A 27,489-nucleotide genomic window follows, 5' to 3' on the forward strand; every position below is an offset into this window, starting at 1 on the left:
TCTCTCTCTCTCTCTCTCTCTCTCTCTCTCTCTCTCTCTCTCTCTCTCTCTCTCTCTCTCTCTCTCTCTCTCTCTCCCTCCCCCCATTGTTTGGCTTCCAGCTTTCCCATCTTCTCATGCTGTTGCTTTGACCTAGCTGGTGCATGATGGGGATTGTAGTGGTAGCATTCATTCATGGTCACTACCCCCTTGCCTGTGCACTTGCTCAAACGCCTGTTATCAACAACAATGTTTACTTTATTGGAGTAGCAAGTAGCACTGGTGTGGGTGGGTTGGGGTTACTGACCAGTCCAGTGGCTTCTCTCAACCTTTTTTTTTTTTTTTTGGTTTAAGGATCACCAGCAGTAGTGCATTTTAAAACACATAAGCCATTTCTGTATACCAGTTTAGTTGGATCTTCTCTGTTTTGAAGACCTCAATCCCCCCCCAATAGCACAGTAAAAAGCAGCCGAACCGCAGCTAGCTGTAGCTGTCTTGAATTACAATGCCTGAGGCTTGGCAGATTGATGCCATTATCTTTGCTTGGTTCTGGATAGACAACTACAGCGTGTCAAAAAGGTTTGGTGGTTAATGGGTTAAGTGTCAGGCTTGGCTTCAGCAAAGTTATTGCCGTCTTGAGAGTTTGTTTTATCTGGTGTCAAAATCAAAGGCAATTTTACTTCAAAATAGGCAATTAACGCATGCCTGAAGATGTAATTAAACAGCTAAATGAATTGCAACTATACACCACACACGGTTTTACTGAGTTTCTCGTAATGCACAGTATCACCCACTTTAAAAGCAGATGAATTTTCCTTGGGAGGTTGATGTTGGAGATACAAATACAAACTGGTACCAGTGGAAACCCAAACTCCATTTCTTTTCAAGTTGTCAGTTTTATAACGACACTAGTGGTATTGCTTTCCAGCTAAAAATGAAAAAGAACCAGCTCTCAATGAAGATAATTTTACTCCGACCCTTTGGTGGTCTTATAGAAAAGTACTACTGTAGCTGGAGTTTTTGCCATCTTGGGGAATCTTGGTGGTATTGCAATAACACAATTTCTTCCTTGTTCAGCGCTCCACAGGTTTGCTATTGGCCATTCATGAAATGGCTTGGGTAAAAGCGCTCCGATTGACTGAATAGAATTCCAAACCATACAAATACAGTACTGTGCAAAAAATGCTGTAAAGTAAGAATGCTTTAAAAAATAGACATGTTAATAGATTATATTTATCAATTAACTAAATGCAAAGTGAGTGAACAGAAGAAAAATCTAAATCAAATCCATATTTGGTGTGACCACCCTTTGCCTTCAAAACAGCATCAATTCTTCTAGGTACACTTGCACAAAGTCAGGGATTTTGTAGGCATATAGTCAGGTGAATGATTAAACAATTATACCAAACAGGTGCTAATGATCATCAATTCAATATGTAGGTTGAAACACAATCATTAACTGAAACAGAAACAGCTGTGTAGGAGGAATAAAACTAGGTGAGGAACAGCCAAACTCGGCTAACAAGGTGAGGTTGCTGAAGACAGTTTTCTGTCAAAAGTCATACACCATGGCAAGACTGAGTACAGCAACAAGACACAAGGTAGTTATACTGCATCAGCAAGGTCTCTCCCAGGCAGAAATTTCAAGGCAGACAGGGGTTTCCAGATGTGCTGTCCAAGCTCTTTTGAAGAAGCACAAAGAAACGGGCAACGTTGAGGACCGTAGACGCAGTGGTCGGCCAAGGAAACTTACTGCAGCAGATGAAAGACACATCATGCTTACTTCCCTTCGCAATCAGAAGATGTCCAGCAGTGCCATCAGCTCAGAATTGGCAGAAAACAGTGGGACCCTGGTACACCCATCTACTGTCTGGAGAAGTCTGGTCAGAAGTGGCCTTCATGGAAGACTTGCGGCCAAAAAGCCATACCTCCGACGTGGAAACAAGGCCAAGCGACTCAACTATGCACGAAAACACAGGAACTGGGGTGCAGAAAAATGGCAGCAGGTGCTCTGGACTGATGAGTCAAAATTTGAAATACTTGGCTGTAGCAGAAGGCAGTTTGTTCGCCGAAGGGCTGGAGAGTGGTACACGAATGAGTGTCTGCGGGCAACAGTGAAGCATGGTGGAGGTTCCTTGCAAGTTTGGGGCTGCATTTCTGCAAATGGAGTTGGGGATTTGGTCAGAATTAATGGTCTCCTCAATGCTGAGAAGTACAGGCAGATACTTATCCATCATGCAATACCATCAGGGAGGCATCTGATTGGCCCCAAATTTATTCTGCAGCATGACAACGACCCCAAACATACAGCGAAAGTCATTAAGAACTATCTTCAGCGTAAAGAAGAACAAGGAGTCCTGGAAGTGATGGTATGGCCCCCACATAGCCCTGATCTCAACATCATCGAGTGTCTGGGATTACATGAAGAGAGAGAAGCAACTGAGGCTGTCTAAATCCACAGAAGAACTGTGGTTAGTTCTCCAAGATGTTTCGGCCAACCTACCTGCCGAGTTCCTTCAAAAACTGTGTGCAAGTGTACCTAGAAGAATTGATGCTGTTTTGAAGGCAAAGGGTGGTCACACCAAATATTGATTTGATGTAGATTTTTCTTCTGTTCACTCACTTTGCATTTTGTTAATTGATAAATATAAACTGTTAACATGTCTATTTTTGAAAGCATTCTTACTTTACAGCATTTTCACACCTGCCTAAAACTTTTGCACAGTACTGTATGTCTGAAGCAATCAATGTAAACCGTGTAAAAACAAAAGCGCTTTTAATTTGAAAAGCAACAATGAGCCATTATAGAAGCACAGTATAGCTCACTCAAAAGTAATAACCTCACTTCTAAGGTAGCTGAAGACACTTGGCCTATGGTCTCTCACAAACCTGAGGCGTGTGAATATCTCTGTACAACCGCATGCCTTTTCATGTTATTGCTTACTGTACATCTAGTCATACTTTAACCCTTTGCGGTCCATTGTTGGACCTGGTCCGACATTGCAATTATTCCTATCGGGTCCATTGTCGGACCCTGTCCGACATCATTATAGAAACGCAAAAAACGTGTTTTAGTCGTTTTTTCTCCGGAAAAAGTCGAAAACCATTCAATGGCCGAGTGGGAACGACAGGAGCAGAGACAAGTCGAAAAAAAAAAAAAAAAGGCGCATCACATGAATAGTCATACATGGCCCTGGTATCAGATAATGGGGCGGTCGTAAGTAAACAAGCTGGCTGATAGTAAGTCAGCACACAGAGAACACGGACATTTGCAGAGCTTTTTTGAGATGTTATAGTAATAAAATAATGACTTGGATCACATTATTGAGGAGTTTGGTGATAAAACGAGTGATCAGGAGATGATTGATCGGTATGTACGACTATTATTATTATTATTATTATTATTATTATTTATTTCTTACATAGATGAAAGCTATAGCGAATGAAAGGGCGGGGCTGGAGATGCCTAGTGAGTGCTTTGTTGATATGCAGGGCCATTTAAACCCGTTTTGACTGTGAAAAAAAATACTTTTAAACAACGCGTCTAAAATTAACTGCGCATGTGAAAATAAATTAGACCTGGCGTGCCTGACACACATTTAATAAATGGACCGTAAAGGGTTAAAACCACAAAAAAAACCATTTGAGGAAACAGGTAACACAAAGTTTATATAACATTAACAGGACCCCCAGTCTTATTGTACAAATATGCATTGCTGTAATTATGCAGGACTCTACATTATACTACAGTAAGTGCAGTATTTCAGACACTGTCATTTTGTAATGCAATACAATGTGGTAACCACACAATATAATACATGTAGTCTCTCTGCAGTACTACTGCAAATGTGCTGTTCCTGAACTATGTTACAGCAGTATGTGTTTGTGTTGAGGCCCTTCTATAGTAGCAGTGCTACAGTGTTGACTGGCTTAGCGTGAGAAGGTGGCTTGGCTGAATTTAGTCAGGCGCCAGGAGCTATAGATAGTCATTCTCATGCTTGATACTCTGAACAACATGTATGTAACAGTAGATATGACTTCCCAGTAACAGTGAGTGGGGGGCATGTCATTTTGTTTTGTGTGACTGTGCTGGATGCAGGGCAGGGGGTATTCCAGCTGTCGCCTCTTTTCAACTAAATATCTCTGGTGATCTGCAGGGATGGAAGTGTGGGTGTCATTATGACTGAAGCATTCATCAGATTCAGTCATTATTAGACCACCTTGTAGAAATGTGGTCGCAAATAGGGACTGACATCGGGTTTGAAAACTTGCATAAGACTTCCAGTGGTTGATTTTCATTCTGAAATGTATTTGCTGGTTGTGTGCTGGTCTTGAACAGATTAGTTAATATGAAACCGGGGGCTGAATTCAGTACTTCTCTGAATCTTTTATGTAAAGTTTTTAAGCATTTCATTAATTGTATATCTTTTACTAACTAGGCTATTATTATTATTATTATTATTATTATTATTATTATTATTATTATTACCCATATTGATTAACATTTATTTTAATGTTTTTATTTGGAATCAGAATTTAGATGAGACCATGCGTTCAAAGAGGTCATGACCTTGCTTTAGAAAGCCATGTAATTTCCCAGCCTTCTTGACAATACAAGGCCTTCACACTACAGGTGGTTTTGTCTGATCTGGGAATCAATTTTGTCAGCACTGAATCAGCAGCCCAGTGTGTAGAGCCACCATGCTGGTGGGAGCTTTACTCCAACCACTTTTTCAGTATTATATGAGAAACTATGGACTTGTACTTTGGTGCCACCTAGTGATGACAAATAGACTTTACAATGCAACAATTGCAGTGCTTGCCAAGTACTGGAGCAAACACCTCTGTGAACCCTAAAATAATGTAGAATTGTTCTGGTAGATTTCATAACTAGCCTTTCTGTGTCCACAGACCATAACCATCCAGTAGACCTTAAGCCAAATGTACTCTGCCTGCATTCCCCTGAAGCCACTGTGGCTCTTCCCACAGGTTATAGTGTTAATATCTGATTTGCTCTTCTAAACCTGTTTACCCCCTCCCCCTACAGGAAGGTGAAGATGTGCAGCAGTACTTCTTGGTCACCCCCAACTATCACTGTTGGGACTGGGTGAGTGGGCTGCTGTGGAGGAGCTTTAGGACGCCTGTTAGTGAAGGTACAAGCTTTCTCTCCTCTGTGTGTGTGTGTGTGTGTGTGTGTGTGTGAATTTAGTACTAGAGCTTGGATTTATGGTGCTTTTAAATGGCTTTCCCACAATATGCCAACCTTGTAGCAATCACGTCTGGGATCGCGAGTAGTTTGTAGTAGCTTGGCCTCTGTGAAACCCCTCTCTTTTTTAATTTAGATTTGGGTGACTTGCTGCTTTCCTTGAACTGGATCAGACCCAGCCCAGGAGCCTCCTTGCGCGATTCAGTCTAACCCAGTCTGATCACACAGCACAGCAGCCAAAAGAGAGCCTGGAAGGCAGGGGTGTAGCGTCCGGCTTTTCATGGCACCAGCCCCTTAAGGCTGCCATGGCAGCAGCTGCCGCCGATGCCCAAGGTCAGATTACCACACTAACGCAGGAGGAAGAGGACGCTCGCTCCGCCGGGAAGGCGCTGCGAGCAGAGAGGGAAGCCAGGACCCCCAGGACTAGCGAGTGTGAGGTGTGTGGGGTGCTGTTTAGCTCTCGGGACAAGCTCCGAATTCACGCCTACAGCCACACCGGAGAGAAGCCCTTCCGCTGCTCCCAGGCCCAGTGTGCCAAGGCCTTCGTCTCCAAGTATAAACTCTTCAGGTAAATACACAGGGATGCAGTAGAAACACTAGGTAAGCATGTGTACCATTGCCGCACCGCCGCTTAAACCCCAAGTACGATTCATTGAACGGATTTGCCACTTGTTCTTATGCGGCTACATTTCTCATTCTGAATATGTTTTTAGAATTAAAAATAAATTACATTGATTCTTTCTTGGTTCACGGAGTTTGCAACAGCTACGATTTGTATTTGTTTCTTTTTTATTTTGTCTATGTATTAAAACCTTCCTCCCACCATCTTAAGTTCTTTGGGGGGGGCGGGCGGGCGGGCGGGCGGGGGGGGGTGAAAAAATTTAAAGAACCCAAAAGCAAGCTGACATGCATTAAAACTAAAAAACCACCAAACCATTGATCTCTTCTTGTTAACACACGTTTGCATCCGCAGGCATATGGCCACACATTCTCCTCAGAAGACACACCAGTGCACGTTTTGTGAGAAAATGTTCCACCGGAAAGACCACTTGAAGAACCACCTGCAAACCCACGACCCCAACAAGGAGGCCTTCAAGTGCGAGGAGTGCGGCAAGAACTACAACACCAAGCTGGGCTACAAGCGCCACGTGGCCATGCACGCTGCCACCAGCGGAGACCTGACCTGCAAGGTGTGCCTGCAGAGCTACGAGAGTACGCCCGTGCTGCTGGAGCACCTCAAGAGCCACTCGGGCAAGTCCTCGGGCGGCGTGAAGGAGAAGAAGCACCCCTGTGACCACTGCGACCGCCGCTTCTACACCCGGAAGGACGTACGCCGCCACATGGTGGTCCACACGGGCCGCAAGGACTTCCTGTGCCAGTACTGCGCCCAGCGCTTCGGCCGCAAGGACCACCTGACCAGGCACGTCAAGAAGAGCCACTCCCAGGAGCTGCTAAAGATCAAGACGGAGCCATCTGACATGCTGGGGCTGCTCCACTCCAGCTCACCCATCTCCGTGAAGGAGGAGCATAGCCCCATGATGTGCATGCCTCCTTGTAAAGACTCCATGATGGGCAAGCCCTTCGCCAGCTCTTTCCCCATGAGCATGTACAACCAGCACCTGCAGGCCATGTCCAACTCTGGGTTCTCTCACACATTGGTGCCCAGTTCGCTGGCCACGATGGGGATGGGCTGCCCCATGGAGTCTCCTTCCCCTGTCCACCACCACTCCCCGCCTCCGCAGCAGCCCCCACCACACAAGTACCAGCTTGGATCTACCGCATGCCTGCAGGAGAAGCCCATCAAAGTGGAGATGGAGAGCTTCCTCATGGATCTGCAGAGCGGCCTGTCTGTAGAGCCCCACCCGTCTCCGCCCAAGGTCGGGCTGGAACATCACCAGTCCCTGGACGACCTTTCCGGGGAGCACCTCCTGTCCAAAAGCCCGGCCATCATTGCCGAATCTTTCTGTGCTGCTAACATGGACTTCTCGCACCTGCTCAGCTTCCTGCCGCTGAACCTCCCTCCTTACAACCCCCCGATGTCCACAGGGGGGTTAGTCATGGGCTACTCTTCCCAAGGGGAGCACCAGTCTCCCCTAACCTCTTTGCAACCTCAACTTCAAGAGTCCCAGGGATCTGGGAGTGGCTTAAGCCTGGGGCCTCTCCACACCCTCCCTCCCGTCTTCACTACCAGCCTCAGCACAACCACCTTGCCTCGTTTTCACCAGGCGTTTCAATAGGGCTCCACTACGAGGGGGGAGCTGTTTAAAATCCCTCTCACCGTGTTGAAGACTTAATAAGGAGCCTTACTAAAGCGCACAAAGCTTTCTTTAGCCGGAGGAAGCTAAATCTTTTATATTAAGAAGCTTTTATAAGGCTTTGTTTGTTTTTCTTTTACTAGATAGAATGGATTCCTAAATATGGAGGTACAGTGCTATAAACTTATCAAAGACTAGTAATAGTACTTTTTATCATCTTTCTTTCCTCTTATAAGACGTTCCCTATAGCTTCTCGAAGTGGCAGTTCATCAGCTGCGTGTTATTCTGCAGTTTTTTTTTTTCCCTACAGGATACATCATGAAGAATTAGTGAAGGAATAATAACTACATGAACTGGTTGAAATCTAACCTGCTTTCAACATGCAGGGTATCAAATAACATGACAAAAAACAGACCTACAGACAAACAATTCAGATACTTTACATCATCTAAGATGGGGATGTATACTTTATATAAAAAAAAGCACTTTTTCCTTCATCAGCCAATGCACGCAAACATGTGCATTCAATGTTTTTTCACTAGCAGTATAGAAATACACATATCTGGCCTTCATGTAAACTGCTATTGTGGAAACAAGCACAGTACTGCCAAGGAGAAAACTGGAATGCACATAGTGGTTAAAAAAAAAGTATATTTCACAACTACAGATGGTAAAAATAAATATTTCAGGTGAATGTCATTGTCAGGAAATTAATGCTAGCAATAAACATTTATGAATGTTGCAAGATTGCTAGCATCATATTGCAACTTCACTCCAGATCCATTTTAAACTCACACCTGTTTGGATGACTTTTGAAGTCGTAAGTTCAAATCTATTTGGAGGCCAAATACAGTAGTCTTACACAGTTGGAGAGAGGTTTAATGATGGTGTATTTGGCAAACTCATTTGCAGGGTCAACAGTGCTGCTTTGCCAGATATAATATCTTATACCGGTAAGCCCTGGTTTAATGAAGGACATTTCTGCTTTTTTAAAATACACACATCAAATAGATATATTGGCACTTAGTTTGTGCTGTGGAATATTGATTTCTAGTTGATTTTCCTCAGTGGGTTCAGCTTAATGGATAGTCTCTCCTCTGAGCGCTGCAGATTGGATCTCTGTTGCATTTCCCCAATGCTTGATTGGTGATGACTGGAGTAAAGCTTGCAATACAGAGTCAGTCACTCGCTGACCATTACTGAGAGCGCTCCTGTTGGAAAAGGATAGGGTTCTGTCCGTGAGTTTAATTTGGTATAAAAGTTACAGTACACTTATTTAAAAGCTGCTAAAATACTTTTTTTTTCTTTTGCAGAAAATGGCACTAAAAGTATCCACACATGCATAGTCTTCTAATTATACATATAATATGCATGCCAGCTATAAAAGCAGGGTGCAAATTGTGTGATAAAAACATAAATCCTTGCTGCTGAACTACCCACAATGGCTAGAGGTAACGTTGGCCTCATAGTGGTGGCCAGTTCACTTGCTTCTGAAAGCTCCGAACAATGAACAGCTCTAAGCAAAAAATCTGATCTGCAACCAGATATTACACAAAGGTCAAAGGTTGCTTGTTTGTTATGTTATGTTTGTAGAATTGTCAAATTTACTCATCTACCTCCAATATTTAATAGTAAAATGAATTGACGGCCATCTACTTACATGCATGTTTGTTTTAGTTCAGAAGTCTGAGGTGTAGCATTCACCCCTAGCATCCTTTGCATTAGGTGCTCAAAGTTGTAGAGACAGATTTATGCCAGCAAACCACAGCCGTAACTGGGACTGACGGCGTGCTAGTTTGAAGTGGTTTGATCTCAGCCTGCTAAAAATGGAAATGAACAGGACTGATTTGAGACACCCCATTATTGCAAAAAGCAGAACTGAACCAGGTTTTAAATGTAAGCTCAAATATTATGCAGTCTTTAGCAAATTATAATGAAACTCAAGTGGAAAGGAATAGAGAAGCCTGTGCAATCCTTCAGTCTTTATATTCCTCGTTCATTAATTCAGTCAGGAATTTTATTACAGCGGCCGCAGCATGAGAAGTAGCAGTGCAATCACTATTAAGTACAATCATCTGACCATCTCCATGTCAAAACTGTACTGCCATTTATGACCGTGACTCAATACTCCTGCAATGGCTACCCAAAGGAATAGCTGCCTGCAGTCCTTTACCAGTGACCCAAATATGTTTTTTAACAGCATCACCCATCCACGGTATGTTGCGTGACATCCATCATTTACCATATGCTTCGAAACATGATCCATAGGTTAGTATTACTGTCGACAGCAAACTTGAATATTTTTAAATTGTAGAGCAACGCAGTTAAAGAACAATGAATAAGGTTGCCTCAGAAATTGTTAAAACCCAACATTCATGACATGTACTTAGTTGAACCACTATAATACCACATCTCAAGCGGGGATGTCATTTTCTAAGGCAGTTTTTGACAATTTGAGAAACAGTCCGCCCAGCCCCTGATCAGTCACATCTGGGTTACTCAATTACCCATTTTTATACTTGTCCCAGTATATCTATTGCAGATAAATAAGTCTCCCTCCCAACATTCATTTTTCAAATCTGAAAAGTCACAGTTGGCCCAGTTTTGAAATTGTTGTTATTGCTATTATTATAATATTTCTTTTTCTAGTCGGTTTTAGACATTCAGTATAATAACCCTGACATATGTGAATAGTAAACAATAAAATGTGTTTTAAGAATTTCTTTGCAGTGTACGAAAAAATATATTGCTTTTTTTTTCATTGAAATTAAGTCTAGATAGTTGTATAAAGTACTGACATTTTGAATTGGTGTCCATACAGTTTTGTTGTATGACTTGCAGTTTATTGATCTGAATTTAGATTAAGTATTGGTTTTCAGTATATTTGAGCTGTTGTAGAAAAAAAAAACAGGGTTTGTGATTTCTACAGTAATAACCAAGACTTTACATTGTACTAAAAAAAACAACACCCTTTGGATTATAAGTGCTTTTACTTCAACTGTCTTGCTATCTGAAGCCTGCAAGAGACTGAAACAATAGCTCCAATTAGTGAGCCTGGTAATCTTATATGGTTAAAGGAGTGCTGTCCAAGGTTTAAAACCCAGTTTAGCACTAGAAATACTGCAGTGGTCCCCTTTTTATTCTGTAGCAAAGACCTTGTGGATCCTTGCCATTTATTTTATACACCAATCGTAATCTGCAGATATCACTAATGTCAAAGCTACAGATGAAAAGCACCTGATGCCTCGTGATACTGAATTAATTCACATGCTGTAGTTCAAAGGTACAACAGAAAGCACTGTATTTGAATTAAGATAAAAATAAAAAGTTAACTAAAAGTTTTCTGCTCAACAAGAGGGACAAACACGATTTCTAGCACGAAAAGTTTTTCAGAGGCAAGTTGGATTTTAAAGCATTGGTTTGTACTCCTAAAGGCAGGGATGTATCTCAGATAAAAGCCATGAGCAGGTTAAACCCTTGGCTGTTTTTGTATAATATTGCTCACTCCTGGAATAATGCACTTACCCATCTTTGATCCTTTTGACCTCCCTGCTGTTTTTGCCATGTGCCCCACTACATCAAATCATAACTAGATTACCAGGTAAGGGATCGGATGTGAAAGTAGTGATGGCTTTTACAAACATTAACCTGATTTCAAGTGTAAGATAAACAAGTCCATTGCCATTGAAACTTTTTTTTTAAGAATAGGAGAAGCCAATGAAAATAAATAGTTGTTGGACATTTAGCCTCATTACAATGGACATGCGTGGATCCTAATAATGCTGTATCATTGTTGGTAAAGCATGTGCCATTTCATTTGTTTTCCTACATATTTTGTAACTATATCTTATGTATTTATATGTCTTTCTAATATAAACTGCTTTTTTTATAAACTAAATAAGCATCTATTACCTTTTGTTTATGAACATATTACAGATAAAGTAATTTTATTGTTATTTTTTTTTTAAAGCTGAAAAGTATCCTGAGAAAATAAATCTACATTCTTCTTTCTTGGTATCAAACTTCCTGTGATGACGACTTCTCTTCCGAAGTTTAAAATTGCTCACAATTCAAATGGTCTGCCAGTTATCAGTACAACTGGGTTGTGTGTGTGTGTGTGTGTGTGTATACACATTGCCTTCAGCATTATGTTATTCATCTGGCTTCTTCCTAGATTCAGCAAAAATAGTTGAATGGAATGGCAAACTGTACTATCATTTGTTATAAGCAGACCCTTCTGTTGGATCAAAGTATAAACAACTAATTGGGGCTTTTGTTTCTTTTTAATATTTGTGCTGTTTTAAACAGGACCTCATAATAACACAACACATCACCTCATGTATATTTCTAAGTCCTGGGAGGAAAAACTAAATTAATAATAATACTGTTATTATTTTAAAATGATACACATACATGTCATCAACACCAGCTAAATAATTGAGTTGATACACTTGTTTTTCTCTTGGATGAAGTGGTTTTCCCATGTTAGTTTAATGACTATCTGATCTGACTGCTCCAGTATAGTGGCTGATGACTTTTTTTCCTCCCATGGCTTGTTTAAATCTATTTGTTTTCTAGCACTTTCAAAACCTGTAAACAGGAGTGTCTTTTACGTACAACCTGTTAATTTTTAATGTGTACAATTAAGTGCCATTAGAAACCATGTATAGATTTTTTTTTTTTTTTTGTAGAATAAGAACAGTATTTGATAAACAAAATGTGCCGCTGCTCTGGTTTTTTTTTTTTTTTTTTCTTCTTTGGAGTGTCAGCCATGTGGGAGATAGATATAGGAAGTACCAGCCCAACAGCTTGACAGCCTAAAGCAAAGAAATGCCTATAATAGAAAGCCAGATTTCTGTGTATCTCGGAGGAAACATGTACAAATATGGGTTTGGAAAACCAGTATGTGGGTAGTAACCTGGGCATGGTATAGTATGCAGCTCAAGACAGAAATACCATGTGGTGTCTCACTGTTATTGTTTTAAAACACACCTGTTTTTATAGGCCATAAAAAGCTGTCTGTTGCTGCTTTAGGCCGTCAACTTATCATGGAATCAAGAACTAGAACTACTAGAAACCAAACATGGTTGCATTTGCTTAATTTTTTCCATTTTAGAACTTTGTGAAGCTTGTGCAGGTGTGAGTTCCATTGTCTTCAGTGTATTGTTGCCAAGTTTGAGCTTCCAAAGACCAAACTGTCTGAATCCTTTTTGTATTAAGTAAATGCCCTCACCAAAAAGTGCCACATTTCATAACTTAAGCTACAGATTAATTTGAAGAGTATTATTTACCTGGAAATGATGATGCATTCCAGTGTTTTAAACATTGAGGATTCACAAGTTGAATGTGTTGATTTTCAGAAATACCTGTCAACACCAGCAACATCTGCATAAAGCGCTTCCAACAAATGAAATCCACATCTGCTTTTAAAGATAACCTAAGAAATAGAAAGGATATATTGCAATATATTTAACAACTGGAACACATGCAATGGAAAATGTCCACACGTATTAAAGCATTAGTAATACTAACAGCATTTATTTATAAATCCAAAACCAAAAAAAGCTTACCTTAATACTTTACAATTGACATTTAGGTGCTAATACGTTTTTATGCCTTGTACTATCATCATGCTTTTCTTTCCTGTTTATTAATACATGCCCTGTATGTATGGACAATACCTTAGACTGGTATCTGCGCTTTCTGTAGGCTCTGTCTGTTTGTATTAGTACTGACCTGGTCTCTGGATCTCAGTGTATACCTGCTAGTATTACCTTACACTCTCTGCTGGTTAGGCTGTATTACCCTCAACCCATATTTGTACTAGTAGGTACAGAACACATTGGGAATGGAATAAATAACTAACTGCAGGATGAAACTCTTCAGACAGTGCATTGATATTTACAAATCCCATACAATTGTTTTGGCTATATTATGAGAAATGAAGGTGTCTGTCTGTTAAGCAGAAATACCTAGTGTCTTTTTTTTTTTTTAGCTTAAGTCCTGCATTCCAAGTTCTTTGTGTATCTATTGTGTAGTATGTAGAAGTTGTTTTACCTTTTGTATTCTTTATTACTGCCTCGTTTAAAAAGAAGAGATGGGATGTTTGCATTCATTATTCACTATATTTTTATATAGCATTGTATTTACATACTACTGGGAAATGTACAAAAGGATTTCAGAGAAACAAATCTAATCTTTTTTGTTTTAAAAAAGATGAGGTTTCTTAAAGGATTCATATGCAATCATTGCTGCAGTGTAAGATGACAGATTTTTATATTGGGTGATCCAAAGAAAAGTTAACGCAAACATATTTACTTATTGTACAGTATGTTGTACTTTTGACTTTTATTGTGTTATCTTTAAATGATTAAAATACAAACCTATGGTTTAGTTTGTTGTCTGATTTTTTTTATTTTTTTTTACCGCATTTAATCTCATTCTTTTTTTTCTCAAGCCCTTTGCATAGTCTTAACCACAACCATGAGAGCCAATTTACAACATTGTAGTTTGTTTAAAGTTTACTTTCCTCATGAATACATTTTAAAGAATTTCTCGGCTTACAAACCATCGTATCTGTAAAGTTACTACTTCTGCGACAATACCTTTCCAACATTGAAATTAGCCCGTGTAAAGTTAGTAAATGATACTTTAAACCTGAAGTGAAGCTGATCCAAAGTGGAAATATTAAGCATGTTTTATTTTATACATTATATAACTTCACATTCTTATATAAAGAAAAAAAAAAAAACATGCAGTCTGAAAACAATGACATGATCGGTACATACAGCACCTGAGAAGAGTGAACGTCATAATACAAAGCATCATTTATTTAGGATTACACCAAAGACATCTTGAAACAAATCATGCTCAGGTTGTCAACTACACCATTCCCTACCGTATGATCGGTCACTCCCTGTATTGTTCTAACTACACATGCTTCCCCTCCCCCTGCATATCTATGACCAGCTTGAGGGGCTTTAAAAAAAGCAAACGAAAAAACTTAAAAAAAAAAACATTACAGGTTTGATGCTATGAAATTACCAATGGTGTGCTTTTACAATCAGTGCAACAGTGTAAAGGGACAGTCCATCTAAAATTAATAAAAACAAGCCTTGATGTTTAACCCTCTGAATGGTGGATGGTATCAGTGCTGTATTCTAATTGGAGGCACATAAAATGGCTCCATCGGTGTAAGATATAAATAATTTATTTAGCAATGGTTAAGAAAGGAAAAACTCTACAGGCTCAGTGTGCATTTCTTGAGTTGACTGATAGGATTCACCAGCACATAGGTCTCCAGCAGGCATTTAATGGAATCCATATACTTAAAAAAAAAAATCACAAGAAAAACACTTTTTTTTTTTAAACCGGTTTAAGCAGAAGAATACCAATAACAGACATGTTGAGCCAACCACACATTCAGGAATGTAGGGAAGAGAGCTGGTACACTCTAAATAACTTAGTTGAAACATGACTACTGGCAGTTAGCCAACAACTGTATTCCATTTACACATTTTTTTAGGGTACAGCAAGCTGGTGTGCCTGTTGACATACACGTGCTTATTTCTACATTCCTTTTGAAATCTGTGAACTGTGTGCTGTAGGTAGAAAACACCCGGGCCTCGCACTCGTTGACAGGTTTTTACAGAAAGACTTGGAGATATTCAGAACCAAGCCTGAAAGCCACATATGGTAACAAACTTTATTATATTGTACAAAAAGAAATGCAGAAGCTAAACCAATAAATGCTTACACCACTGTTTACAGACATAGTGCTAATCCTGTTCCATGTGTTTGGGAATGATTTAATATATATATATATATATATATATATATATATATATATATATATATATATGCACATGACTTGTAACATCAGTTAGCTCAGATTCATGTATACCAGAAAATAATAATAAAAAAAAAAAAGGTAAAACATCTATTAAAATACACGAGCATGACACACACAAAAAAACCTTAGATTCCCCTTTAACCACTCAGGTGCTTCTGTCAATATACATGGCAAGACTACTACCTCTTATGAATTATATTGAACTGGTTTTACATTTCAGATGTATGTTATGTACAAGCATTCCTTGGTCACATGTCCCCCCCCCACACCCCTAAAATGTAATCTGAATAGCTCCCAACTTTAGAACCTACATACTGTTTTTGGCAGCATTAGGTGCTTAAAAATGTATTCATGAATTTTAAAACAGCAGGTCTGTCGTACAGCGAAACCAATGTTTATAACACGTACTGAATTTGATTTTAGTTTTAGCGGGAACAATGGCACTGAAGCTTTAGAAAATCGAGTGGCAAGACTGCTTTTAGGGGTGGATTCAGAACAGGCACAAGTAAACTTTGTAAATATTCTATACGTAAATTCTAATTAAAAACCTATATTAATTTGTATTTGCTGCCACTGGAACAGCAGTATTAAAGTAAAAACATTCAACTGATGTACATAGTGTCACAACATTTGTAGGTATACTCTGTAAGGGTTGTCTGCATTGCCTTCTGGCTAAATGTCTGTTTGGATTGAAACATGTACAGCAGACAATATGACAAACCTTACATCATCTGTCCCCTTTTTACACCCTGCATGCTAGTCTAACAGTTGAACAACCATGTGAGCCTCTGTACAGATCAACTGCAAAAGATCACCGGACCAGAAACCTGGAATAAACAGGCACTCAAGGTTACCTCTGATCAGAATTAGAAAAACAAAGTAGAAGACAGAGTAGCTTCAACACAACCCATGTGTAGTATTTTTTGTAAAGGGTAAATTGTTAACTCAAAACAGTCATAAAACAAAATAGATTTAAAATGGTATCTTCTGCCAACTTGAAACCCCCTTATCCCACGTGGCCCATGATCTGTGCAATAAAAGAAAATTAAACTTTGAATTTGCATTTTAATTGAGAGGTCCTGTCTGGCTGTCCTCCCCTCACACGCAAGTATAAGCACAGGTTTGTGCTCGGGTTATGCGCTCAGTCTATTTTGACAGCAGCGTAGATTCTCCTTATGAACATATATGCAGCGTAAAAACCAATCGTTCCTGTTAACAGCCAGAAGGAGAGGACCATCAGGGCTGTGTATCCGAAATAAAGCAGTGATGGAATAAACTCTACAATATCCAGCTGAAACAAGAAGAAAAAATAAATAAATCAGTAAGAATAATTGTTACTGATCCATTTTAATACAGGGCTAGTCTGTCAAAAGCACAAAAGGTGAAAGTGTCAACAAGTCCACAGGTGTTAGATTAGGTATAATTTCTTAAAATCCATGAACATCAGCCCTCTAATAGTCACGTTACTTTTTCATAGAGTACTGCAACATTTATGTGTATTACACAATTTGTGTGTACAGGGGAAATAATTGTAAATGAATCAGTTTTCACAATTACTAGCTTAATTTAGATTTTAAATAAATATATTCAAGGCTCACTTTTTTTTTTTTTTTTTTTTTATTTAGTCGTTGCCAATTCTTTTTTTATTATTTTCTCCCAATTTGGAATCGGCAATTATTTTTAGGCACAGCTCACCGCTACCACCCCTGCGCTGACTCGGGAGGGCGAAGACGAACACACACTGTCTTCCGAAGCGTGTGCCGTCAGCCGACCACTTTTTTTCACACTGCGGACTCGCCATGCAGCCACCCAAGAGCTACAGCGTCGGAGGACAATGCAGCTCTCGGGCAGCTTACAGGCAAGCCCGCAGGCGCCTGGCCAGACTACAGGGGTCGCTGGTTTCAGCAGCCCAGGGCACAATGAAGGCTGCAAATGGCATTTTCCTGTCTTGAACAATAAGCACAAGGGTGTGGGTTAACTAACACCATCTAAATGAAATTCTGAAAGGCGACGTACCTTATTCACAAAATAAAATATAGCGTAGATAAGAACATAGAAAGCTGATCCTCCAGAGACTAAGAATGTTCTCCACCACCATCTATAATCCTAGAAAAAGAGAGAGGTTAAAACAGACAAAGACAAGAGTACTTTTAAAGTAGCAAACTTCTCCTCAAAGAGACAAACCAATTCCTAAACATTTCACATATAATTTATGAATGAAATAACCATAAATCTTGAGAACTGTAACACACGTTCATAATTATATACTAAGCTTGCAAAAGTGTTACAGACAGGCAGACCCCACTATAAAATCACGAAATAATTTTAAAAATCAATTTAAATACAAAATGGAAACTTTTGTATTAATACTTTATTATTACAAAGGTAGTTATTAGAGCATATTCTTGCTTACCTCTGCACAGAGTTGGAAATAAACCATTACAATGCTGATCTGAGAGCAGGAAACAACAAGGATGATGAACACTAGGAACAGGAATCCAAATAGGTAATAAAATTGATTCTCCCAAATAGCCTAAAAGGAGTGAAAGAAGAAAATTGCTTATATTGTGCAATCAAATCCTGTAGGATGCAGCAACTACAACAACAATCACAAATTATCTACAAAAGAATCGACAGGGAAACACATGGAACAATGTTTCAAAAGCTATGGGCAGTTTAACAGCCCGAGATTAAACACTAAACTTGGACATCCCAATATTAGCGCTAACAGGGGTACACTGTTCTAAAGATACAGAAAAGCAAGCCAATCCGACATGTCATTGTAGACACGCTTTCATACAGGATACATTGTAGATTGTTTTTGTCCCCCACACACACACTGACTATTTTATAAACTTACACTGAAAATGAAGAAAAGTTCTATAAACATTGCACCAAAGGGCAGGATACCAGCCATAAGAATTCTAAAGAAAAAAGCAGGGTTAGATCTATATCAAATATAAAAAAAATAATAATAATTTACACACAACATATACCGTAAGAGAGTAAAGTTCGAAATGTATGTAACTTACCCAACAAACTTGTTCATGTACCATCTCTGTTCTGGGATCTGCCGGGGAATTTGATTGGTGCGGACTGGGTTATCATAAGGCTGTTTGCGGAAACCAAAATAGTAGCCAAAGTAGACCAGGGGCATGGAGATACCGAACCACATGCACAGGAGGGCAACCATGGTAGCAAAAGGCACCTTTAAGAGAAAACGAAACGGTCATCAAACTGTGTACTATAGCACTAGCCTAAAAAAAGGAATCTCCAGCATAAGAGGTTGCTACAACGTTCATATTTATGATGTAGCATTAAAGAAAAAAAATAAGTAGCTTGTGCAATGGTTTTAGTTTAACACGAGTTTTATGAGGCAAGGTCCCATTAGCATATGCTGGAACATAATCTTACCGCTCCAGATGAGTGCTCTCCCCAGATGAAGCAGTTCAGAACAAAACAGATGCTAATCACGACTGCAGGGTACAGGGTGGCGGTCTGGAAGCATAAAGTGAGAAAGAAAATTAGACACAGCCTTCGAGGAACAGGACCATGTACTGATGCACATGAATAGGTTTAGAGTGAGGCCTACATGATTTAAAAAGATCTTCCATGTGCAATGTCATGATATTTACTTAAAAATGAAGGGCTAGAATAAAAATAAAATAAAAAGGGTACTATCCTGTATTTAACATCCATCAGTAGTGGCTGTGAGAATCTGTAGTTTATGCTTTTGTGCTTACATAAATATTAATGAGTATTAAAAACCATCTTACACAGAACGCTCCTTTCTTCCATCTGTGGCCCTTCAGAGAACGATACAGACGGCCAGCAAAATAACCTCCGAACACACTGGAGAGAAAATAAAATAAACATACATCAGCAGTTATTTTTTATTTGTTGAAGTTGCTTTACCTTATATTCACATTGCATTAAAGTATTCAAAGAAAGGCAGTTCAGAGCAAATGACATCGAGTTCATTTCACAAAGCACTTTACCGCATACCCCATGAACATGAAGAGGAAGCAGGAGGTTGTCATCAAGGCTCCTCTGCTGGATGGTGACAGCATGCCCAACATGGCAACAACTGGCAATAGCAGGAAAAAAGAAATGTATATAACATATGATTTGGGTGGCACAGTGGATGGGCAGTGGGCCTATGACGCGTTTCACATTTGTAGTTTGAATCCAGTCAAGGTCAGTAGTGAGAATTAATGTAACACAGTCTCATGTTTAGACTTATCTGTTTGGTCTCGCATTTGGTTAAGAGAAGAGCGTCTCTCGTTGTCCTCTGCTATCCATTTGCTTTTAAAGTCAAATTTGCTTTGTGTTTATGTCCTGATTTTATCACTGGTTTGTTTATTTCTCTTTATAGTATTTTTTTTTATTGTGTAAAGCGCCTTGAGATCTGCAGAGTTGTTGTGATGAGGATTTGTCAAAGGTATTGATAAACAAAGGGCTACAACAAAATACATGTGGTCTCTTTTATATATTTAAAAAACCACACTTTTCATCTCATTGAAAAGCTCTTAATTTTGTGAGAGGTCTTGTGAAACAGTGGGTTTAAAACCCAGATTCCCAAGGAAACTGCAACGGCTTATTTGAGGACTGTTTTCCAGTAAACTACTTGATAGATTATGCAAAATTAACATTTTTACCATGGCAGAGCAGAAGCACCAACATAATTAATGTGTGTCAGTTAAAGGTTAATAGATACTGTTCCCCATGATTCTTAGGAAGGAAACACATTACAATAAATACTTACAGATTACTATCAGTATCATGCAGAAGAGCTGAATGCCAGATCCCAACAGAGAACTGAGAATCATGGGATAGCGAGGTGGACGGAACACGTCACCATGGACGTTCTTCCACCCAGACTCTTCCATTGTGTCTTCCTGTTGTTCAGTAAACACATACAATCAACCACCACACACAAACTAGTCCGACAGACAATCCATTGTTCATCTGAAGAACCTGAAACCTGTCCATATCTAGCTCTTTGGGCTGTGTAGCAGCACAACTATTTACAAACAGTATGCAAAACACACAGGTCCATGTATACTGCGGATGTCTAGAAAATAAACTATGTGTGTGTAATTATACACACACACTATATTACATGCTTTTAATATTTTATTTTTAAAACTACTAATATATTCTTGACGGTGTAATCTTCAACACTTTAAACACAGGACCACATGTAGACTGTTAGTTGGATAGCAATGTATATGTAAAAACTCAGTAAAACTAGAAGAGAACATGTCACTTACAATATCGTCTTCTCTGTTGTAGTTAGCAATGTCCTTTCTTAGGGTTCGAATGATGATCATACTCAAAATGCCTGAAAGAAAATAACTTGTTTTAAATGGAGGAACACTGAATGCCTCATCAGCCCACCTGATGCCTCTGATAATTTGAAAATAAAATGTTATCACTTACAAACACAAGTTTACTTTTTAAAATTCCTAGTCATATTTCAGCACACTTACAGTAAGCAAATACAGGAAGCCGACAAAGAATGGAAAGTGCACTAAAAATCCCTCTTACCGGAAAGAAAGAAGACGACTACCACGGAGTTGATGATGGAAAACCAGTGAATCTGTACGTCACTCATAGTCAGGTATGTATCCCAACGGGACGCCCATTTGACAAGACTCTCCTACAGATTAAAATTCAAAGTGTTCATTTTTCTGTTTCTGCATCGCCTATCCATGTTTAAACTGGCATTGGATACATCACAATAAGCAAACAACTTTCTAAAATATTTCGGTTTCTTCATAATTTTTACTGATGCTCAGCAGATTTCCAGCAGTGCACTAACCTCCCAGTGAACAGAGTAGGTGAAGAGAACCTGGTTTTCTTTGGTGGGGTCTATTTCTTGAGGAGCAGAGCCACTGGCTTCAGGCAACGTACACAAACCTTTATTATCAGCTTTTAGATCTGGGGGGGGAAACAGTTGTGCAGTGTGGGTAAAATTAAAAAGTCTGTTGGGTAAACCATCTATGGCTGCTTATTCAAGTTTGCCGTATTTGCTGGCCTTGAAAAACATCTGTTTTAAGATGTATTGGATGGTACAAGCTGGTAACCACATATACAGGCTTTAATGCATTAGCTACGACTTACTAGCCCTGCATGGAAGGCTGATCCTGAATGCTGCTTACAATGTTCTTCATCAGTTTCCATTGTAGCTGCCATTGCCAAAATAGAAAATGCTGAACTAGCATTACTGACTAATCTACCAAAATAATGCAAGTGGATTTCTCACAAATCTACAGTACAACTTAAATACAGCATGCAAAATCATAACAGTATCCACACAGGGCCACAAAAAGTGAACTCACGATAATGCTGCAGATAACAGCTAGATTTTACCTTCCCACTTGACACTCTGTGGCACAACCTCAAAGCGCACTACCCTGAAGGTGGGCTCTTCTCCCTGCTCTACTTTCTCCTTGTGGTAAAAGATTATAAACGACAGATGGTTGTGCAGATAGAACTGGGGAGGAAAAAAATAAAATAATGAATTCAGCACAGTATTAACGATCACAATGCTTAATAGCTATAAATTGGCTAAACCAACGGAGCATCCTGACTACTGCATTCCTACTGCAACAATTCTCCTAGGGCAGCGTTAACAGCAGTAAAAGAGGTTGCTTTCTCATATGAGGGGGTTATGTCCCCCACTGGGATTTTTTTTCACTACACAAGCACAGAAAGTCATTACACAAACTAAGGTTTATATTGTGTACTGTGCCACATTAATGTATTTATACCAAGTATTCTGGTGCAAACAATGGTTGAGTTTTACATTTCTTTCTCCATAAAATGCTGATTTTATACTCCCACACAAAATATTTGAGTCTATGTCTCACAGATCACTTGCCTTGTTGTTATCTGTGAAGCCCAGCCTATACCCGTGTTCAAACTGCACATCCTTCTGAATATCTTTCTTCTGCTCTTCCTCACCATCCCGGTTTGGGTAGAACTCCAGCCGTGTAGCAACAGGGAGATTGTCAGCAATTCTATTAGGATAGAGCAAGAATCAAAATGTATGAGCATGGAACTCTGCTGAACCATCATTAATAAAGCTATTCTGTTTGTTTTCTAAATATAAAGCTGCAGTTTTGTAACTCATCTTGGCCATTCTTCACTGGTATTTCTCATAATTAATTGCTCTCTCAATATGTGATTTAGGGTATTCAAAGCAAAACATTTACAAAATCAACTAGAGGTGCAACCGGCACCCTCATTTCATATTCGATTACCGTATAGACATTTATCAACGATAATCGATGCATTGATGTTTTATTTTTCAAAATAAACCGTTTTTTTTTTACAGATCTAATAACTAAAAACACAGTTGTGCATAGTTAAACAAAAAGGCACGACTTGCATTCAAATTAGAACACTTCCGATTATAAAAAATGAAATACAAAAGACTTACATTTAACAACTGAAAAGATTAACTTTGTAATAATAATAAATAGTATATTTTAACAGAAGTAATTTCTGAACTACGGTTGTTCAATACTGTTTACATGTCCAAAAGCAAAGCATTTGAATTACTCACAAACCCTGACTAATGTAACTATCGTACAAAATTCAGCTTCTTTTTCTATAATATTGCCATATAATCCAAACACAACATGCTTTGAAACAAAAGGTATTTGGTAAATTTAATAGATAAAAAAACAAAACCAAAAAAATGTGTTGCCTTAATTTTTAAATAAAAAAAAAATGCGAATACTTGGCCTACTTCTGATTTGTCTTATCCTACTGTTAACGTAGGCTTGAAGTGTGTATCCTAGCAACGCGCTAATCTACCGTACTAGCACTAGAAGGAGCGGACTCACACTCAAGGTTTTAATGCAAACCCGGAAACAGGAGACTTAAAACTGGGTACTAATTCGATGCATCGATTCACCAAAATGTAATTAAAGCTTGGTAGAATTTAAGGACAGATGATCAATAAATCGATTATTGTTGCACCCCTAAGATCAACACAACAGTGCGCAAACCTGAAACCCCAAACCTGAATCAACAGGTATTCAGGAATAATCTGGTGTTATCACTTACAGGTGGACGTAATACTCCTCTTTGATGCGCTCCGCAACCAGCTTACTCTTCTCCACCGAAAGTTTCTCGTTCGATTGGTCACAGAGAACCTCACATTTCTTATCACTGTTCATGAGCATCTTGAATGGAGTGTTGACAATCCTATCTCCTCTCAACACCTCACCTGCAAAACACAACTATGCTAATCAACATGAGGTCTGTACTACTCATTTTCTGCATTTTGTTATAAAATCAGATTAGTCTTTACAAAATCACAACTTAAAACTTTTTTTTTTTTTTTTACATCATAGGTATCTTTCACTTCACATAAAACAAAACAATATTCAAAGTTAATTTACTGGAACTGCAAGTTTATATGTACTGTGTATCCTGTCCCTTAAGATACCAACCAGTCTTCTTGTTCCACAAAACTGCTTAAATGGCACTTACCCACTTTGCTTACAGTGTTTTCATCAATACATGTCCACCTGCAACCCTACCTACAGCTGCACCTTTAAGATCACAATGGGTTTTCTCTCATAATAACCCATTTAAAGGAAATCAGGATATACATTCTCTTGTAATGGCTAGTAAAGAAAATGTAGCACACCTGGTCCCTGGACCTGAAGACACCATTGATTTCAATGCAACTCGCACAAAAACAAACTTACAACTGACCTTGAGAAAGACACAACTCTGAACTTACCCAGGTTTTCTGCTTTGTAAACGATTTTATCTGGCCGGCAGAACGGCAGCGAGTAATACTCATAGGGAAGCTGTGTCCGTGAGCTAGTCAGTTTAACAGCCTGCAGAAATAAGACAGCATGGGTTAGACAAATTCCATCAGTGCTCACTACAGAGATACGATCCTGAACTATTTTGTGCATGTGCATTTTCGTCCTTTAACCAATCACTAAAGCTGCATGAATCGATTACTCAATTATTTTCATAGAGCTTTCTACTGAAAGCTGGTGAGGACACCCAGATGAGGGTCACTAGTGTTAATTCAGCTAGTTTACCATTTGAAAGCTGCTTGAGTAAGCTCAAGAAGCTGGTTTTGTAAAAAAAAAAAAAAAAAAAGAAAAAAAAAATGAACCAAATGATAAAATAGCCCAATCAACACCAAAGCCCCTCACCTGAGTGTCTAGGAGAGCACAATACCAATAATGGGATTGTGGCACTCTACAAATCACTCCTGTATTCCATAAAAAATATTCACTGAAAGATGTTTCTTAGCTATTAGTTTTCATTAGACAATTTACAAGCCTGACATGAGTTAGCCACTTTGCTGCCTGTTTAACTTTGATTGTATATTAATTTCCTACCTTGATTTCCACAGGATCATTTTGGTGGAAGTCTATCGGTGCAACTCCTGGCACATAAAAGGCATTGGCAGAATGAAGAAGGGACAACACCATCAATGTCCACGTTTCCTGAAAATAAAAAAAGTCATGCTTGCCAGCATACTGTCTTCAAAAGACAAATAACACCATATAAATACTTAAACATTTTTTGTACTATCGTCCAGAAAAAGGGTATTTTGGCAGTATGAAAAAGACAAACTCAGTTAACAACTGGAGACACACGAGTGATAGCACAGACAGAGCCAACGATGACTTGCCAGAGATGTGTACTGAAAGCATATCCTTCAAAGACTACTAGTGTTCATTACAAGTAACAGACTGAGACCAATAGAGATATGCAGGCAGTGTTTTACAAGCAGAGAGCCAAGCTAATGTTTAGTTACTAACATTGAATTGCTTTTGTAAGACAATCTTCCCCTGCCACTACTACAAATAAAAGCCACCAATGCAATGATAAAAGCAGACCACCATGACCTATATTCACATGCTCTTGTAAAAATGTAACTGACATATAAACAAGCCAAATGTCTTCATCTCTTGTGCTACTGGTTTGTCCAGATAAAATGTAACCTCTCTTTAGATATATGTAAATGACATAATCACAGAGACAGACTGACCAACAGGCTACATCTATATACCCAGATTCTGATCTACTTAAACTTGCGCTAAATTGCGTAAAGTTTTCTCTAGAAATATGAAAAATGTAAGTGTGACACACAGGCAGGCAGGCGTACAAAGCCACCGTATACCCAAGATTACACTCAATAATATCTTGAGCAAGTTTAACCAGAATTTGACATGCTTTTTTCTCTCTCCCTCTAGGAGTTGCCAATGGTAAAGATACAATTTAAGATACAATATGCGTACTGGAATGTGTCAATGAGTATATAATAATGTATCAATCAAATCTGTATATTAAAAGCAAATCTGGGTCCAGGTGTTGGGGTATTGGAGGAAAGCCTTCTGCTGGCTGCTAACTGGCATTGTCAGTTCCAAATTATGTTAGGCCATACCTGTGCTTCAGGTAACAAATGGCCCACACTGTACAGTAGATTATAAGTTCAATACCGGCTTGCACTGTTAAAAACCAACAATCGTAATTTTCCGTATCGGGGAACTCGGAAGTCCGTAATGGCATTAGTACTGGTATACGATATAAAATACAACTTACGAAATGTTGTCCATTCTATGATTACTTTTGTTACTGTTTTATTTAGGCATGCCAGCTTTACAAAGAGACGTTGGTATTTTCACGGGCAAGGTATACAGAGTTGTATATTAATTACCAGTATTCTAAACGGCGAATTCTCATTCACAGGCTAATAATAAAATGTACCGATGCATATTTGCAATATACATCAGAGAAAATATATTATTATTACCTTGCTATTATTATAATAATATTATTTACGTGCATGATGTTCAATCGAACATTTATTTTTTACACAGGAAACAGAGACTGGTCGACCCTTTTATGTCAAACAATCAAGACTAATAATACATATCACCGTTTTCTTTTATGCAATGGCGAGGCTATTTTTAATCATAACTATTAGAAACGGTATACAGGAAGAACAATTACAAAAAAACATTAAAGAAAACAAATTATGCTTACCATCACTACCGCCACCGCCATCTTGGATACACGTGTCATTCGTGACGTCGCCGGAAGTAGCGATAACAAATGAAGCGAGCTTCTCGCTGAACTTCAAGGGATGAGTCATGGTCACTTGCATGAAAGGGAATTAACGATAAATCTCCTCTTGTCATAGGAATTGAAATAAGTGCAGTGCCCAGTTGTTGCGGTGTTTAAACAGAATACAAACCTAATAATTACTATAATCTCTGTCACCCACTGGTTACTAATGTGCATATGTATTGGTGCCTTTATTAAGAAAAACGATTTAAATGATATATAATGTTTTGTTTGGTATATAGCCCAATACGTTGGTTTAGGAAACAGTAATCTCAATTATAATTATTACATTAATGGATCTCCGACCTACACAGTCTTGATGTACTGCTGGACGTGTCAGCCTTTCTCAGTTACAATTGCAGAAACGCGTAAAAATAAGAATATCCCACAGAAATCACCAAACATATTTTATCATAGGTGGAGAATAAGGGGCGAAGCAATTGAGCTTGCTTGCTTGCTCGTCTCCTCTATCATAATAACAATAACAACAATAACAACAACAACAACAATAATAATAATAATAATAATAATAATAATAATAATAATAATAATAATAATAATATTAAAAAAAAAACCAGTGTGTGTGTGTGTTTTAACTGCAGTTTCAGAATATTGGTCCCCTTAATCTCCACCTATGCCGTAATATTATAGATGGAATAAACATATGCAAAAATAAAATAAAAATAAAAAATCCTTTCGATCACTCCCGTCTCCTGCCATACATTTTTAGATACAATTGATTATTTAGATAGTTATCTGCCAGCCATTATTTGCACAAGTGATACTAGAACAACAACTTGAACAGTTTTTGACAAGCTTAATGTTGTATTGAGCATGTTGTCATGTGACTTATACAGCAATATGAAACACTTTTATTGTTAATAAGTAAATAACTCAATCCTCTAAGATGCCTGTGTTCTAGTACAGAGGAATGGTTGATGACTGATGTCAATGACTTATCCTACTAGAAGGGAGATGCCTGCAGCACTAAATCATTGGATTCAATAATAATAACAATAATAATAATAATAATAATAATAATAATAATAATAATAATAATAATAATACTGATGATGATG

General features: G+C 38.6%; 2 protein-coding genes across 4 annotated transcripts in view; one reads left to right on the forward strand and one right to left on the reverse strand.

Moving 5' to 3' along the window:
• LOC117418899 (zinc finger protein PLAGL2-like) overlaps nucleotides 1–13,833 on the forward strand; it is a 37,442-nt gene extending 23,609 nt beyond the window's left edge. Inside the window, exons 2-5 of one of the 3 annotated variants that reach the window (XR_009309248.1) lie at nucleotides 5,027–5,132; nucleotides 5,322–5,753; nucleotides 6,159–9,327; nucleotides 9,709–13,833. Coding sequence is in view for 2 of the 3 variants with exons in the window: in XM_034031885.3 (XP_033887776.3) it covers nucleotides 5,491–5,753; nucleotides 6,159–7,422 (1,527 nt within the window). In the remaining variant the exon portion in view is untranslated. Of the gene's footprint in view, nucleotides 1–5,026; nucleotides 5,133–5,321; nucleotides 5,754–6,158 lie in introns of all 3 variants that reach the window. The other 2 variants (XM_034031885.3, XM_059003397.1) reach the window with 2 other exon arrangements.
• A 286-nt stretch (nucleotides 13,834–14,119) lies between these two features.
• On the reverse strand, nucleotides 14,120–26,436 carry LOC117422306 (transmembrane 9 superfamily member 4). Its single transcript, XM_059003396.1, has 18 exons — nucleotides 26,330–26,436; nucleotides 24,676–24,783; nucleotides 24,057–24,156; nucleotides 23,372–23,534; nucleotides 22,179–22,317; nucleotides 21,668–21,791; nucleotides 21,117–21,235; nucleotides 20,843–20,954; nucleotides 20,566–20,636; nucleotides 20,058–20,190; nucleotides 19,298–19,379; nucleotides 19,069–19,144; nucleotides 18,707–18,790; nucleotides 18,325–18,500; nucleotides 18,153–18,216; nucleotides 17,706–17,825; nucleotides 17,309–17,398; nucleotides 14,120–16,583 (listed from the first exon to the last, which is right to left on the reverse strand). Exons 1-18 carry the CDS (start codon nucleotides 26,366–26,368, stop codon nucleotides 16,434–16,436), a joined length of 1,950 nt encoding a protein of 649 aa, XP_058859379.1. The 5' UTR covers nucleotides 26,369–26,436; the 3' UTR covers nucleotides 14,120–16,433.
• Nucleotides 26,437–27,489: the final 1,053 nt, after the last annotated feature.

This window comes from Acipenser ruthenus, chromosome 29 (genome assembly GCF_902713425.1).
Source record: "Acipenser ruthenus chromosome 29, fAciRut3.2 maternal haplotype, whole genome shotgun sequence".
NCBI lineage: Eukaryota > Metazoa > Chordata > Actinopteri > Acipenseriformes > Acipenseridae > Acipenser > Acipenser ruthenus.